Below are 17,193 nucleotides of genomic sequence, written 5' to 3' on the forward strand. Positions count from 1 at the left end.
GTTCAAATGATTCATTTTTTGTAAAAATAAATTCTTCATCCATTTCCATCAAATTTTCCAACCCAAAAGAGAAATTTGTAGATTTCCTACTACTTTATGGAACATCACCATGATCTTCTTCAACTTTAATCAATTGCTCTTCAATTGGTGTCTCTACAATACATTTTGTCCATCCTTTCTTCTGGTCATCTCATACTTGATCATTCATTTTTTTAATTTTCTCTTTATTCCTCATTGCACAAAAACATGAAAGAGAGAGAGATTTAAATCACTTGCATACAAAAGACTTTCAAATTTACCTACATACACAGTATTAGATCATAAACAATTTAGAAAAAAAAAAATCAAATTTAAGAGCTCGTTATATTTGGTTGCATGAAAAACTAGATAGTCTTAAGATGAATTAGTTGCATTTAGGGGTTGCTAAATTTAGATTAAACAAAAATAATAAATGTATTAATTAATTTAAATAAAATAATTAAACCACTTATTAAAAAAAATAGATGAATTGGTTGCATGGGGTTGCTACATTTTTTAAGGCATGCCCAAAATACAATATAATCATTAAGTGTATATTATATATATTTTTAATTTAAATTGATTTAAAAAATCATTAATAATATTTTAAAACAATTAAAATAAATACAATAAATAATTTATATCAAATAGAATATTTAATTAATTGACATCAATATTAAAAATAATTTAACTAAACTAATTTAGTAGAATATATATCATATAACTAATTTAAATCAATAAAATTTAAATAATTTGACACCTCTTGCTCTCTCTTCCTGATGATGGATCACGTAGTGTGATTCGAAACGTTGATGAAAAATCTCTACACAATCTATTCCAGAAACTCAGCATTATAAATCATGGATTGTGGAAATCTGGTTGCATTAAAATTTAAATAAATTAATTTTCTGAAATAAATCTTCAAAATGCAAGAATTAATTTTCATTTAATTAAAATTTAATGAAAGAAATGCAAACACTTGAAATAATTTTTAAAATAAAATTTAAACCTAAACTTTTAAGCGATTGGCCATGCACATGCGATCATGGATGGTCACTGGTGGTCCGACCAAATTCGTTATGGTTGGAACTATTTTGGCCAAAACTACCTATGTGTCATCTGATGTGGCACTTTCTCTGAGGATTTTTACAATTCTAGAAAACCTTAGACTTCATAGGCCTATTTGAACAACAATATTAGGGTTTCAAAAAAAAAATTTACCACTGAACACAACTCAAAGTTACAATTGTGCACATATAATTTTTTTAAAATGGTGAGTAAATATCATTTACAATAATTAAAAATTATTGCAAGTAGGTATTTCAATATTGAAAATGATGGGCATTGAAAAAAAGATTAAAAAAATACAGTAGATGATGATGAAAATAATTTAAAATTATCAATTGTTCTAGAGGGAAGAGTCTTCTTTGACAATATATTAACTTGTTTATTGGTTAACATAGATTTTCTAGGGAAAAGATGGTGGTAACTGAAAATAGTTAGATTCTAAAAAGTCAAAGATGGAATAGCTATAACATGTAAAATATATAACATTTTCAAATCTTTCTTTTTGATAGTTCTAGCTACATATGTCATCTAAAACATACTTTAAAATTAGATACAAACACATTTACTTATGTTTATTTTTGTGATGGAAACTATAACCCCTAATTTGGAGTAATTTTTAGATAGTTAAAAAAGGCCCTAGAATTATTTTTTAAATGCTATTTTTATTTTTGCATTTTTTTTAAAATATCAGACATAAACTTCATCCATTTATATACACTTCATCAATTTACACCATCTTAAACTTTAGAACATAAATATCACTTCTAGATCGTTGAAGTTTAACACTTATTTTGTTGTTAGCCTTTTCCTTTTTAAAAGGGTGGCACACGTTTGTACTTTTACCCCTTAGTTCAACAATGTTGCATATCCCCACAACTAGATAGATAATGAAGCAAAGTAGCCTCTTCAAAATAATTTAACTTTTATGATATCATAATGTTATAAGAAATTTTAATGTATAAGAAATTAAAGTTCAAAACTTTAGATAACTTTGTTTTTTCATAAGCAATTTAAATGTATGAGCAATTAAAGTTCAAAACCTTAGATAGCTTTGTGATATTGCTATCAAGATTTTAACTGGTAGTGATTCAACATAAATCCGTCTCTCATGAGAATAAATGGAACACTTAGCACTCATTGGATCTAGGTGATGCTCACAAGGGTGAAGCATCGTGACTTCCTGGGAGGTCGCCCATTGAAGTACTACTCCTGCCTAAGCGCGCTTAACTACGGAGTTTCCTCCATGGTTAAACCCAAAGCTTGCAACCCCATTTGCAAAACCTTCACCAAGTGTTGTGCCTTATGAACCATTCATGAGAAAGCTCCTTAAGCTCATCAATTGATAAGTAGGAGATAATTTCCACAGCAAGTCAAATTGTGATATTGCTATCAGGATTTTAACTATGTGATTTCGAGTCAAAATCATTGACCCATGTTTCATGAGTAGTGATTCAACATGAATCTGTCTCTCATGAGAATAAATGGAACACTCAGCACTCATTGGATCTAGGTGATGCTCACATGGGCAAAGCACCGGAACTTCTTGGGAGGTCACCCATCCCAATACTACTCTAGCCTGAGTGCGCTTAACTACAGAGTTTGTTTATATTTCAACTAATTTTACAAACCACTATAATTTAACATTTCAAATAAGCTTTAAAAAATTAAAATTGAATTCAATTTTTTTTATAATGAATTCAAATAATATAATTGGCATAATTATAGTTATTTCAATTAGATAATATTATTAAATATGTTTTATACATATTAGATTTATAAAATAAAAAAATTGTATAAAATCTATCTAAATTCTCTAACAATATTTTATAATTTATTGTTTATATTAAATAATAAAAGAACACAGAACACACTTCTTTTTTTCATCAAAGGCACTTGATCTATTGGTGAAGTTGAAAGACTCACAGAGAGCCCACCACCGAATACAAAACCCTCAACTTCTTAAAAGAATGTGGCCAAGATCATGCCCCTATCAAAATGAATACCCTCAATCCTTGATTATTTACCCTATTCTTCTATAGCAATATTTAGAACAATATCCTTTCACTTAATTTACTTGTACAAACTGTAATAGAGTTCTTCTACACATGAGCCAGAAACTGACCTTAGTGGTAGAATTACCATGTGAATTGGGGATTACTGAGTGAGAATAATGTGTAGACAATAATTTTTATTCAAAACATTCTTCTTGTTAATATTAATCTTTAGGTTTCTTACCCTCTAAATATTAGATTAGGTTTTCTTTTGTATTAGTTTATTTGTTATAGTTTGTTTTTAGTTTCGACAATTTTGTATAACAGTTTATAACTATAATTGCCGTCTCTTTTATAAATTTTCTCTATTATTCTGTTTGGGAAAAAGAACATCAAATAATAAATGGTTTCCACTTTCTACATATTTATCTTGTTTTTCAATCTGGGCCAACAGTGGTATCAGAGCATTGGAATTAATCTATGCGCAAAGCATCTGAAGACTGGAGTGTTTTTGAAGAAGCAAAATAAAAGAAAGTAGATTCAGGTTCAATTGATTTAATTTTGATAAATTTTTTACAACTTGATTTCATTTTAAATTTTGGCAAGAAAATTTCAACAATCATTTACAATCTATGCTAATTGTGTTTCTTTCTGTATTCACAATGCAATCTATTGTTTCATTAATTGGGGAAACATTATCTAGAAAAAATAATTGGATGGAATGGCATGGAAAAGTGTAAAATACACTTATATTTAATGATTTATGGTTCAAAATATGTGATAGAAATACTCAACCTGTAGAACCAACTGATGCTAAAAAAAAAGAGATATGGTTATATAAAATTCAAAAGCTTTAGCTTTGATAAGGGCTTTTGTTAATGGAGAAGTGTATCGATATATACAAGGATACACACTTGGCCTGGGATGCCCTTGATAAATTGAAAAAATTATTTGATTCTCATTTAGAGTTAGAGTTTATTCAATTTTAGTTAAAACTATTCAATCTTGAATTGAAAAATGGTGATGTTATGAGTCTAGCTTCAGAAATTAGAGCTATAAAACAAGATGTTGATGCTACAGGTGGGAAAGTTGATATTTATCTCACAGCTTTTATCAAAGCACTTCTTCCAACACATTCCACATATTGAGAGTCTCTTCAAGAAAGCAACCAATTAAAAACCATTACTTTTGATCTATTGGTTTAAAAGTTAGCAGAGCGTGAGAAAGCATTTGGAAGAAAAATAGATAATACAAATGAAAATGTTTGTCTTGCCTATCAAGAAAATCCTATAAATAAAATAGCTTCAAGAGGTGATCATAATGATAGAGGAAAAGGTGGAAGTCAATGGAAGAAAATTGATAATCAAAATGATAGGCAATTTTTATATTGTAAAAGATGTGGTAGAAAAGGTAGTCATGAAGCACATGAATGCAAACTCTCTTGGAAAAAGATAGAAAGTTTTAAAGGAAACTCTTTTAAGAAAAAAGATAAAACCAAAGTTTATAATAATGATAAACCTTCAGATGACAAAATTTCAAGTGCCGCTCAATTTGCTTGTGATAGTGATGGTGATCAATATGTTCTTACTATTTCAGAATGTGCATCTACTTCCTCATGGTATGATACTTGGATTTTAGATACTGGAGCCACACAACACATGATATTTAGACGTGATTACTTTGAAGAATTTAATAAAAGTGATTGTGGTCTGATTTACTTAGCTGATAAATCAAGTCTCAAACCTATTAGAAAAGGAACTATTCGATATAAGTTGCCTAATCTTCCAAATTTTGTGTTTGATGATGTTTTATTTATTCCTCAGTTATAATGCAATTTACTATCTCTCATATTGATTCACCAACAAGGTTACTCTATTCTATTAAAAGATGCTCAGGTTGTTGTAAGAAAGCAATATGATAATCAAATTGTGTTGACTAGAAGTGAGGATGGAAGATTATTATAATTAAATGGCACTCCCGCTCTTTCTAAAAATTTTGCATATCTTAAAAAGGAAGGTAATCTATCTACTACTATGTTTGGAATGAAAGATTAGGTCATATATGTTATGATAAAATTCATATCATGAAAAAGAATGGTGTTGATGGCTTACCTATTTTGCCTAAATGTGTTGAAAAGTCTGAAGCATGCATTCTTGCCAAGAAACATAGAAATTCTTTCCCTCGATCCAATTGGAGGGCATAGAGAAAATTACAGCTTATCCATTCAGATTTATGTGGGCCTTTACCAATAACTTCTGTGGGAGGACCTAAGTATTTTATGTTGTTCATTGATGATTACAATCATATGACTTGGATTTATTTCTTGCAGCAAAAATCAGAAGCTTTTAAAACTTTTAAAAGATTTCATGTTATGATTGAAAATCAAGCTCAATGTAAAATTGGTACTCTCTGAATAGACAATGGTGGAGAATTTACTTCTCTCATTTTTAAAGATTATCTATGTCGACATGGGATTCAACATCATCTCACTATACTAGGTGCTCCTCAACAAAATGGATTTGTTGAACAAATGAATAGAACCATCATGAATATGGTTAGAGCAATATTATACTTCAAAGGAATCAAGTTGTATTTTTGGGCTGAAGTAGCAAGAACTGCAGTTTATCTTCGTAATAGGTCTCCATCATCAGCACTTCACCAAGCAATTCCATATGAGGTATGGTTCGGATATCCTCCTTCTATTCAACATCTTAGAATTTTTGGGTCCACTTGCTATGCTTTAATTACTAAAGACAAAAGAAGTAAGTTGCAACATCATAGTTTTAAATGCATCTTTCTTGGATATTCTAAATCCTCTAAAGCCTATAGGTTGTATGATGAAGCTAATAAAAAAACTCATCATTATGTGTGATGTAGCATTTTGTGAAACTTCTAAAAATGTTGAAGATATTGAATGTCAACATCTAGAAGAACTATTAAAATCTTCTCCTTGGAAAGAAAATTCTTGTGAGATTATACATTCTGGGGGGGGGCAACTTATTTAGCCTCACCTTTAATGGATTCACATGTTGCATATGTACCTCAAAATCAAGTTGATCCATCTATGAATGAACAAAAAGAAACTCCATCAACCAATAAGCCTAAAATTTCTAAACCATTGGAAACTAATACAACTTCTTTTGTGCAACCAAAATCTTCTCATAAGTGGGAAAAACAACTCCAACAAACTCTAAAAGACTTAAGACTTGATGAAATTGGAAAAATAGGTACAAGAAGTTCTTACAAGGCGATGATAGTAGTTCAATCCAATGTTGTAGATCATATAGAGTCTATTGATGAACTTAATCTTGCAAGTCATTGAACCAACTTCCTCTATTAAAGCTAAAGATAGTGAAGTTTGGAGGCAGGCTATGCAGGATGAGTATGATGCCTTAATAAAGAATGGCACATGGGAGTTGATTGATCCACCACTTGGTTGAATTTTCCACCCATTTTGAGCTATAAGACTTAACAAAGCACGGATGGTGGTCCATTTTGCAGAAGTTTGGCATGACTGATTGCTAACCACTTAGTACTCCCATGGAGCAAAATATCAAACTCACATTAGATGACTCCTCAACATTGGTTGATGCAACTTTATATAGGAAACTTGTTCGTAGTTTGATCTATGCCACAACCACTCGTCCAGATATTGCTTTTGTTGTTGGAGTTCTTTCAAGGTTTATGCAACAACCCCACCAAGCTCATTGGTCAACTACTAAAAGAATTCTTCGGTATCTGAAAGGCACTCAACATTATGGACTGAAATACTCTAGAACAAAAGAGTTTTCTTTGATTGGATATTCAGATTCAGATTATGTAGGTGACTCAACAGATAGTAAATCTACTACTAGTTTTTTAATGCACCTTGGGTCTAGTGCAATTTTTTGGAAATCTAAAAAACAATCAGTCCCAGCTGTCTCTTCTTCTGAAGCTGAATATATTGCAGCATCTGAAGCAACTCAGGAAATTTTATGGCTTTGAAGGATTCTTGAAGACTTGCAAACACCACAGGTTTCCTCAACACCATCCTCATTGGCAATCAACCTACTATCAAAATGGCTAAAAATCCAATATTTCATGATCGCACCAAGCACATTTGATTCGGAATCATGTAAAAGATGGTAGTATACAGCTGAAATATTGTCCCACTGCAGATCAGCTAGTAGACATTTTTACTAAGGCATTAGGTAGAGAAAAGTTTGAAAAGTTTACAGGAATGCTTGGTTTAATCCCTTCAAATTAAGGGGGGGGTGTTAATATTAATCTTCAGGTTTCTTACACTCTAAATATTAGATTAGATTTTCTTTTTTATTAGTTTATTTGTTATAATTTGTTTTTAGTTCCGGTAGTTTTGTATAACAGTTTATAAATGTTATTGCCATCTCTTTTATAAATTTGCTCTATTATTCTTTTTGGAAAAAGGAACACCAAATAATAAATGATTTCCACTTTTTACATATTTATTTTGTTTTTCAATATGAGCCAACACTTCTCATTTAATGAACTACCTGCTATTCAAAGCGACAAGCATCCCTTAATAAATACCAACAATGTAAACTAAACCAAGAAAAGCAAATGGCAGAATTTGCAGGAATTATCAGAGAAATTCCTTTTTTAAAATGAAAGCAAACCAAAATCAATCTCCATATAACTCTGTTCCTGTAAAAAACAAAAAATTTACACATATTGAAATGATTTGATTCAAAGATGTGACAGTCATACTTTCATGTCCCAGAAATAGTAAATCTGACCAAACTAGTAAAGCAATACATCTACTTACTCAAATGTGGCACCCGCTTACAAACAGGAAGTCTAAGGCGACTGTGCACACTACACAATATCAAAAGTAAGTTGAGAGAAAAAAAATTGAAGGAAAAAGGGAAAAAGAAAAGCCCAATCAAATAATGATGGTGGCCACAAATTCGATCTTGCTGTGGGACAGTATGGAGGCATCTCAACAGAAATCCATCTCCCTCTGTTCATGTCCCCTATTTCCAATGGAGGGTAGTACATGTACAACACTTTAATGTTTGTGCCCAATTGAATCCCACTCAAGAAAATCCCATCATCCCCAAAAACAACTGCATCAACTCTTTCAAGAGGCTCAGGAAGAACATGAACAATCTTCCACAAATTCTGCCACAACATGCGACTAGAAACATATATCATGCCTTTTATGAAAAGAAAGTGGCATAAAGATCGTCTTCGAAGCCTCCACTCATCTCTCTCCAACATTGTAAACTGTATTTTGGTTTGTATTTTCCAAAAATGGTCTTCCTCCTGCAACATAAATCTCGCCTTGAGGAGATGCACAGCATACAAACTTCAAAAAAAATTGTGGGGTGGGCATATCTGCACCTTTTCTTCATTTCAAAGATATAAAATCAAAGACCAAAATAGTCTTGTTTGATGATCTCTTGGATCTCCAGCACTTATATAACCCTAGTAAAACCAGTTTATGCTTCACACAAACACACTTGGATAATGAGTAGAGTCTTAAATTTGGCAGGGATGGGAGGGAGTCTTTCCCATAACTAGTTACTAGGGTCATACATCGTTATGTGGAGATTCTGATAATTCACACTATCGATCAAGCATATGAACTCTTCACACCTCCCACAACTCATTCTCCATACATAAAACTCTGAATTTTCTAACATTCCCTTCCAATTCTTACATACATCCTTCACTCTTCCGTGAGATGTGTAAGGCACTCTCATCAAGATTTCTTTTGTCAAATCTTCTGAAATTGCACTAAAATACTCCATCACCACCAATTGTACACTGCTTAAATGATTCTAAAAGGATGGATCTTGATAGTTGCCAAATGTATACGACTTCCCAAATATATAGACTTTCTAACCCATGCCAAGCTTTAAGGATTTTTTCTATATTTGCTTGCTTTTGATGGATGCTTCTAAATATAGAATGGTCATTAATTTCTAATTGTTTTCAATCAACCTTTTATTTTTAGAATGATTTAAAATTTACTTTAATCAATATTTTTTTTCATAAATATATTACATTAAAATTATATATATATATATATATATATATATATATATATATATATATATATATATATATATATATATATATATATATATATATATATATATATATATATATATATATATATATATATATATATATATATATATATATATATATATATATATATATATATATATATGTTTAAACTTCTTCAAATCCTCTTATTTTCATCTCTCTAAAGCCCTCTTTTCTAATGGCATGAGCCATACTCATTGATAAGCCAACCTAAAATTACAAAATAATATGAATAAGTAAGGAAGTGATTCTTTATTTGCTATTTGAATAAAAGTCAGGAGAAAAGAAACAAGCTAAGTCATCTCAAATTAAACTTGGCTATTGAGGCCAATTTAACCAAATGAATATACATGACCTAATATGGATTTAGTGGATAAGTTAGCTAAATTTATTATCATTCAAATCTAATTTAAGTAATACATTATAGAGATATAACACTAAGCAATTTGACTATAACTTTTTATAACTAATTTACTTAAACTAGCTAACCATGACCTTGATCAAGTAATATTCCTTGAGTAAATTCACCATTGCACCAAAACTATATAGTTCAAAAAAGGGCAACATTAAAGAAGAATTAATAGATTTATATGAATGTACAAAAGAGCTCCAAATCTAAATTATAATTGAGAGAATATTTTTAATTGAGGAATGCCTTTTTTAATATTTTAGTTTTTTTTATTAATAATGTAAGATAAAATATTTCCCACCACTACTTATTTTAAATAAATGAAATGTATTAAATTTTAAAATAAATAAATAAATCATAACCTTTACATTTTAGAATTTTATTTTTTTGAAAATATATAAATAAACAAATTTCTAATTTTAAAAATAATAAAATAATAAATAATATATTATAAAATAATAATAATAAATTAAATTAAACTAAAATTAATATAATTTTAAAATAAACAAAAGAAATTAAAACTAGCTTTTAAAATAAAGTAAAAACATAATAAATATTTTAAAATAAAAATATCAAAAATTAATTTAAAATCAATTTCTAAATACAACTTCACCCATGGCAAATTAAATATAAAAAAGAAGATAGAATAGAATAGATTTCTATTTTGAATTTAGAATTACAAGGAATTTCCACAAACTAAAATCGATGCAAAATTAACCTAAAACAATTTCTGGGTGAATCTGAATCTTGAGGCGGGAGGGTTAAAATGAGTCGGAAAAGAAAGGAGAAATGCAATATGTGAATTCACCATGTATTTTTGTCTGCACCAACAATTTCTATGTGCGAGGAAAAACTACTGAAGAATATGGATAACGTTTCGTCAATGTAGAGGTAAGGCAATACAGTTTTTCCCTCTTCAAAATTTGTTTTCCTGTAAGTTTATATGTGATCATATTCTAAATTTGTATAGTCTCTGAATGTAGAGTTCCAGCAGTTTTTCCATTGCCTTCGTGAATGGAAACATTGTCTTAAAATGTTCGAATAATAATGTAAATAAGTGTTACATAGTGACTTAGTACTTGGCTTTAATTTTTAATATAGATATAATTTTAATTCAACAAATTTATTATAGCATCTGAAATATTTTAATTCATTATAAAAAATTAATTATAATTTTTATAATAATTATTATTAATAAAATAACAATAAACTTATAAAAAAAATTATAATAGTACTTAGCTTAAGACAAGTATTTGAACATCATAAAAGTTACTATTCTGTGAAAATAGGTCTTATAACACACATTCTTTTGAACCAATGAAATTCCAGAAAATTACAATTTTAAAATTACAAAAATTAAGAATTATACTCATGAACTTTTAAGTCATCTAATAATAATAATAAAGCGATTTGATTGTTTGAACTACATTAATTAATAGAATACAACTCAATACAATAGTATTTGCAACCAAAAAAATGAATAGTTTATGGAACAATTACTTCAAAATTCTATCAAAAAAATTTCTTTCAAAAAGGAAGGTGAATCAAAATCAATCTCCATATAACTCTGTTTCTTTCTATCATCTTTTGAAAAAATCAAAATCAAAAGGTACATACAAGAATAGCAAAATTAATTAATAATTGGTTTGAAGTTGTGTTGTTTTTCATTATATTCTCCATTCAATTCTACTAAAATATATTTATATAAATCAGTTTAATTTTAAAATTTTATTTATTATAATCATTGAAATACTAATATATTTAAGATTATATAATTTAATTTAAATATCATTTTGTGACGCCTGATATTTCAAAACTCTATCAGAGAAATTTCTTTCAAAAATGAAAGGCAAACCGAAATCAATCTCCATATAAATCTGTTTCTATCTTCTTCTGGAAAAACAAATTGTTACCCAGACATTTTACAAAGTGTTTTAATTTAATTAATTAATCAGAGAGAGAGATTAGTCATAAAGAAAAATTAAACTTTCTCTCTCCCCGTACTTTTCTCTCTCCACGTACTAAAACTTTTAGAGAGAAGTACGAGCTTTGGTTTTTGGTTTGGATTTTCATTCTCTCTCTTCCAATTTTTCTCTCTCCATGTACTTTTCTCTTTCCACATACTTCTCTCTCTCCACGTACTCAAACCTTTTGAAGTACATGGTTTGAGTTTGGGTTTGAGTTTTCCCACTCAAATTTTTTCTCTCCATGTACTTGCCATACTCTCTCTCCCCGTACTCCAACTTTTTAACCTAATTCTAATCCGAATCTCCCAACCCAAACTTCAACTTGAAGATAACTGCTCGCTGGAAATACAACACAATCTGTGGTTTCAAGGGTGCTAAACTATTTTGGTATGCTGCTTCAGAAATACATTTTGATTAGATGTCCAACCTATATCAGGAGCTGTGGCTTTGAAAAGCACAGACCAAGCATGCGAATTGTTTGAAGGCCATGTCATATAATTGGCAGGGTCACTTTTATTCATGGACTATGCAATCGTGCAGCTTTAGCTTCATTCATCTGTGGCAAGGTATTATTTCCTTGTGCAAATTACCGCCAATTCCTCACTATAAGAGCTGAGCTCAATAGATTAAGGAAGGAGATTACCAAAGTTACTGAGCAAATGGAAATGTAGTTTCCTTCATTCTTTTATCAGCCATTTTGCCAAGCCTGGCTGATTGCTCTATCTACGATGTCTGCAACTTTTATCTCCATCTACACATTAACCTGAGCTTTTCCCTCTATCAATGAAGCTATGGAAAGTAAGATAATGCATTCCAAAGAAATGGTAAACAAAGAACATTCTCAAGCCATGGAATAGGGAATATAAGGAACCGACATTATTCCATTACAATGTTCTTTTGGGTGGCCGGTGAATACTGCACTTTCCTTCATCCTTGTTCCTTCCAGGATTGATTTTAAGGCTTCAGAGTGAGGTGCACATAAAATTAGACAGTGAAGTGAAGATAAGGAACATCATTTTGATCAGGCAGCAGACTCAGGGACATCCAAGACATTCCCCCAACAAGCTGGTACTGTTCGCAAGAATGGTTACTTAGTTATCAAGGGAAGGCCCGGCAAGGTGGTCGAAGTTTCAACTTCTAAAATAGGTTACTTAGTTATCAAGGGAAGGCCCGCTCAAGAAAATCCCATCATCCCCAAACACGGCTGCATCAACTCTTTCAAGAGGCTCAGGAAGACCATCAACAATCGTCCACAACTTCTGTGTAGACTCAAATTCTTCCACAACATCCCTCCGAAAGCAATACAAACGCCCGAATGCAGCAATCTTTAACAAACCAGACGTTGGGCAAAGTGGACCAAACTCCTCTTTCTAGATCGAACCGTTGAAGCTCCCGATGATACATTCTCATGACAAACATCATGTTTTCCATAAAAACAGAGTAACAAAACCAGTCCTTTTGAAGCATGTTGGGAAGAAGCTTCCACTCATCTCTCCACCTTGTAAACTGCAGCCTGGCTTGTGATTTCACCGTTTACTCCTCCTCCTGCAACGTAAATCAGTCCTTCATGAGAAGATGCACAGCACCCGAAGTCTTCCTCCTGCAACATATCTGCGCCTCTCCGCCATTTACAAGACACAAAATCAAAGATCAAAATGGCCTTGTAATTGCTCGTATAAATAGCTCTTTTCCGTTTCAAACCTGCTATGTAGCGCTCATATGACCCTAATAAAACCAGTTTCTGTTTAACACAGATACATTTGGAGAATGAGTAGGATTCAAATTTCACAGGGACGGGAGGGAGTGTTTTCCATGATTTGTTAATGGGGTCGTATATAGTTACCAGAGGACGCGGTACATTTTGAAGCAAACATATAAACTCCTCACACTCACCATGCCTCTTTCTGTCCTCATAAAACTTGGGATTTTCTACTACGGACTTCCAATTTTTACAAACTTTCTTCACAATCTTGTGAGATTTGTAAGACATTTTCATTAATATCTTTCTCACTAAATCCTCTGGAATTATCTCAAAATACTCCATTACCAACCGATTCTGCTGTTAAACTCTGGTCAAAATAAATTCTAAAATATTGAATTATAATATGCGTGACTTTAAATATAGAAATGCTTCTAAATATAGACACTTAATTGGAAATGATTTCTTGAACAAGTACTTTTTACAAAATAGTTGTAAATATAGATTTCTTTTTAAAAAATTAGATAATAATAAATGTTGTTATTATTATTATGAAATAGTGTGGTTGTTTCAATTTAGACAAGTTATAATTTAGAATTTTGATTTTATTAAATGAATTTTGAAATATAACATGTAAATAATTTTTGTTCTAAATATTTAAGTAAAATCTTTTTATTTAAGTAAAAAAGTTAAATATAGTAAAAATTTATTTTAACATTGATTTATTTTATTAATTATTTCAAATTTTATATATATATTATATAATAATAAAATATTAAATTCATAAATAAGAAATTTTGCCATTCTAAAATAATTGAAAGAATATAAAAGTATAAAATTAAATAATAGTAAAATAATTTATCTTAAATAAATATAATTAACAATATAATTAAATAATGAATAGACTTAAAAATTATTTTAATTATTTTCTTGTATCACTTATATGAATTCATTCACTTTTATTTATTTAAGTAATTTAGTTGAATGTTTGAATTTAAAATTACTTATTTTTAAATTGATTTAATAAGATATTCTAATAAATCTATTTTATCATAATGATGAATATATTTAGATTATTAGTTTAGACATATCAATCAATATGAACAAGTGAATAAGAACAATGAAGGGTAAGCAAACAAAAGACTCTATGGAAACCACTTTCAATTGTATATTTTAATAATTTTATAATAATAATTTTTAGTTTTTTTTTCAAAAGCTTATTTTTTATTTCTAAAATTTAATGCTCTCTTAAAATAACTAAACAAGATATATCAATTTATACTTTTCTTATTATTAAAAAAGCACTTAAATAAGTACATTAAATAATAAAATTAATCACGTGCATATCTTATCCCAAACTCTTTGATAACCTTAGAAAATATTTTAGACTAAATATCACCGCATATTACACAACTACTAAAAATGTCTTCTCTTGTGATTATCACCGTAGAAACAATACATGAGAGAAATTTATTGAAAACTCATGACATAGTCTCGTATGTCTTTTGAACTAGATTATGAAAAAAAAAATGAAAATCTTTTCTTTACCTACGAACCTTGTGTAGGACAAGTTTTTGAACAAGGAAAAAAGAGGGCAAAATTAATGTAAAAAGTTTTAATATTAATAAAGATTGGGAGGCTACTAAACTAATGAATTTACAAAACAAGAAGACTAATGAGAAGAGTATTCAAATAATGCATTTTGAGAAATTAAATATGAACAAAGGACAAGAAGAGATCACACAAACTTGTTAGAATGGGGTGCATTAATAACATTTATATTTGGTTAAAGAATATGTACATAAGAGGAATGAAAATGGATTTCAAAAGGTTAGGGAAAATTCTTAAGGAGAAGGATTTTGAACAAGAAAATAGGGAGAAATCTAAAATAATATAGAAGGTTTTTGCATTAACAAATATGGTGAGGCTACTAGACTAATATATTTACAAGATGGAGAATATTAAGAGATGACTACCAAAGTTCTCAAGATAAAAAAATTTATATTTGAAGAATTGAAAAAATTCATTCAAGAGTGTATTGAGGAGACATAGATTAGGTTGATTGATGAAATTTTAGATAAAGTCTTATTAGAAGAATTGCAATAAAAAAGCTCAATGGATATGAAAAGTGAGCTAGTAGTTCCAAGAGATCAATCATGGAAGAATGAATCAAAGATACTATAAATAGCCCAAACTTAACCCAAGAGGGGGAAGACCCCTTGGAAACTCTAGGAAAAAAAGTTGATGAAGGATAGCTATTGGACAGTGCTTATCAATCACAAAAATTAGTTGTCTAACACGACATGGAAAAAATATGTTAGATTTATGGAGAAAGAAAATGTCAAGGGATCAAAATTATTACTAATGAAGAGAGGAAAAAGAGAATTATTAAAGGATTTTTTATAAAACTAATATGATTAATGGAATTTTAAATGAAGTTTCTCTCAAGGTGAACAAGGAAGGAAAATGTACAACAATTAAAGAAAAAAATGAGTTCACAACAAGTTGGTCAAAAGGAAGAATCTTCATAAACATGTAATAAGGAGAGGGAAAGATATATAAGAGAGAAAATATGAGGAATAATTCCACTTCATATGAAATTTAAGAAAGAATCAACTAAAAGTTTTAAAAATATCTCCCAATATTAAGGTGGAGAGGATAATAATACTTGTATCATCTTAAAATGCAATAACCCATCATTTACTACATTTTATCTCCCTTCCTTTAGTGACCTTATAGACCATGGATGGACTGGTGCTCAATTAGCTCTTTCTCCTATTCAATTTCCTTTTCCCAATTTTGTTTAGCACAATTTATGGGATCCTCGAGCCTCTCTTTCTTTGAGAGAAGCAGTAGGATTAGGTTGACCTATATAAACATATTCAGAATAAGGTCAACCAATCTAACATGTTCCCCAAGGATTCTGGGTCCCAAGACCATTCTATGTCGGGGAGTTCATTTTTGAAATTGAGTGACCCCATTGGCTTGCTTTATTTTTTAGCCCAAAAAATAGTATAGAAGGAAGCCTATGCACCTCATGTTCACATCACAAGACATCAAGAAGAAACTCCAATCACTCAAGCTAGCATATTTCCTAAGGCATTTCAAAAATTCATCAAACATTCAAGATCAAGGATCCTTTATGTGCATTTTCTCTTCAAGATCTAGCATTTTGTCAACTATCAAGGGAGAATATCTACATTTCAAGGCATTCATCATACTTTCATTGATGCACATTTGTATCCATGGCTCCATGATGTGGTTTTGGTAGATCCAAATGTTACATTTATGGATATTTCCTACATCCTTCATTGCAAATTCAACATCTACACCACACAAGCATTGCAAAATTCTTATTGACAAGAGTTTCCAATTTTCTCAAGCAAGAAGGATATTTACATTTTTCTTTCTTCCTTTCATGTTTTACATTTCAATTTCAAGGTTGATTCCTCAATCTAGGGCTTTGACAAGGCATGCCCTCATCAAACCAAAATAAAAAAACCAAGTTTTATTGTGTGTAGGAGTAGGATATCAAAATTGCAAGCACAAATTTGGAAACTAATCATTGAAACATTTCTTCAGAAGTTGGATCAACTTTTCTACTATATTCTAGGAGCATGTCGATCTTCTCATAAAGCATTAGGACACTTTTCTACTAGGTCAAAATCTTCCTAGAGGCTCGAGAAAAACATCTTTTTTGGGGTTTTCTATTATGATCACAAATTTGTAGTCAAAAGTTCAAATGCAATTTCAAATCCATAAATTTTGAACTAAAATAGAATATTACCTTATACATTTTGAGGTAAGTACTTTATCAATCATTTCAATTTTGTGTCTAGACCTATTTCTAGATATCTTAATTGGGTTGATTGCATATATTTAACACCTAGATTTGTCTTACATTCTCATTTAATTAATTAGTTCAATTTCACATTTTACATTTACATGTCTTTAATAAATTTTTATTGC

General features: G+C 29.9%; 1 protein-coding gene across 1 annotated transcript; it reads right to left on the reverse strand.

Annotated features, from left to right (window-relative positions):
* Positions 1-12,676: 12,676 nt before the first annotated feature.
* LOC149576246 (F-box/kelch-repeat protein At1g80440-like) lies at positions 12,677-13,569 on the reverse strand. The gene is made up of 3 exons (XM_089794111.1): positions 13,369-13,569; positions 13,024-13,266; positions 12,677-12,850 (listed from the first exon to the last, which is right to left on the reverse strand). The coding sequence occupies exons 1-3, from the start codon at positions 13,567-13,569 to the stop codon at positions 12,677-12,679; spliced, it is 618 nt and encodes a 205-aa protein (XP_089650237.1).
* Between the last annotated feature and the right edge of the window lie 3,624 nt (positions 13,570-17,193).

The sequence above is a fragment of the Cupressus sempervirens genome, chromosome 1 (genome assembly GCF_028749045.1).
Source record: "Cupressus sempervirens isolate cs-2001-9-10 chromosome 1, ASM2874904v1, whole genome shotgun sequence".
NCBI classification, from domain to species: Eukaryota; Viridiplantae; Streptophyta; class Pinopsida; order Cupressales; family Cupressaceae; genus Cupressus; species Cupressus sempervirens.

What these genes read in the sequence shown, in the direction of transcription:
- LOC149576246 (XM_089794111.1), bottom strand. Translation starts at nt 13,569, where the DNA reads ATGGAGTATTTTGAGATAATTCCAGAGGATTTAGTGAGAAAGATATTA. An exon ending in AAAATGTACCGCGTCCTCTG is followed by an intron (nt 13,267 to 13,368) that starts GTAACTATATAC and finishes TGTGTTAAACAG; the next exon opens with AAACTGGTTTTATTAGGGTC. An exon ending in GCCAGGCTGCAGTTTACAAG is followed by an intron (nt 12,851 to 13,023) that starts GTGGAGAGATGA and finishes GGTTTGTTAAAG; the next exon opens with ATTGCTGCATTCGGGCGTTT.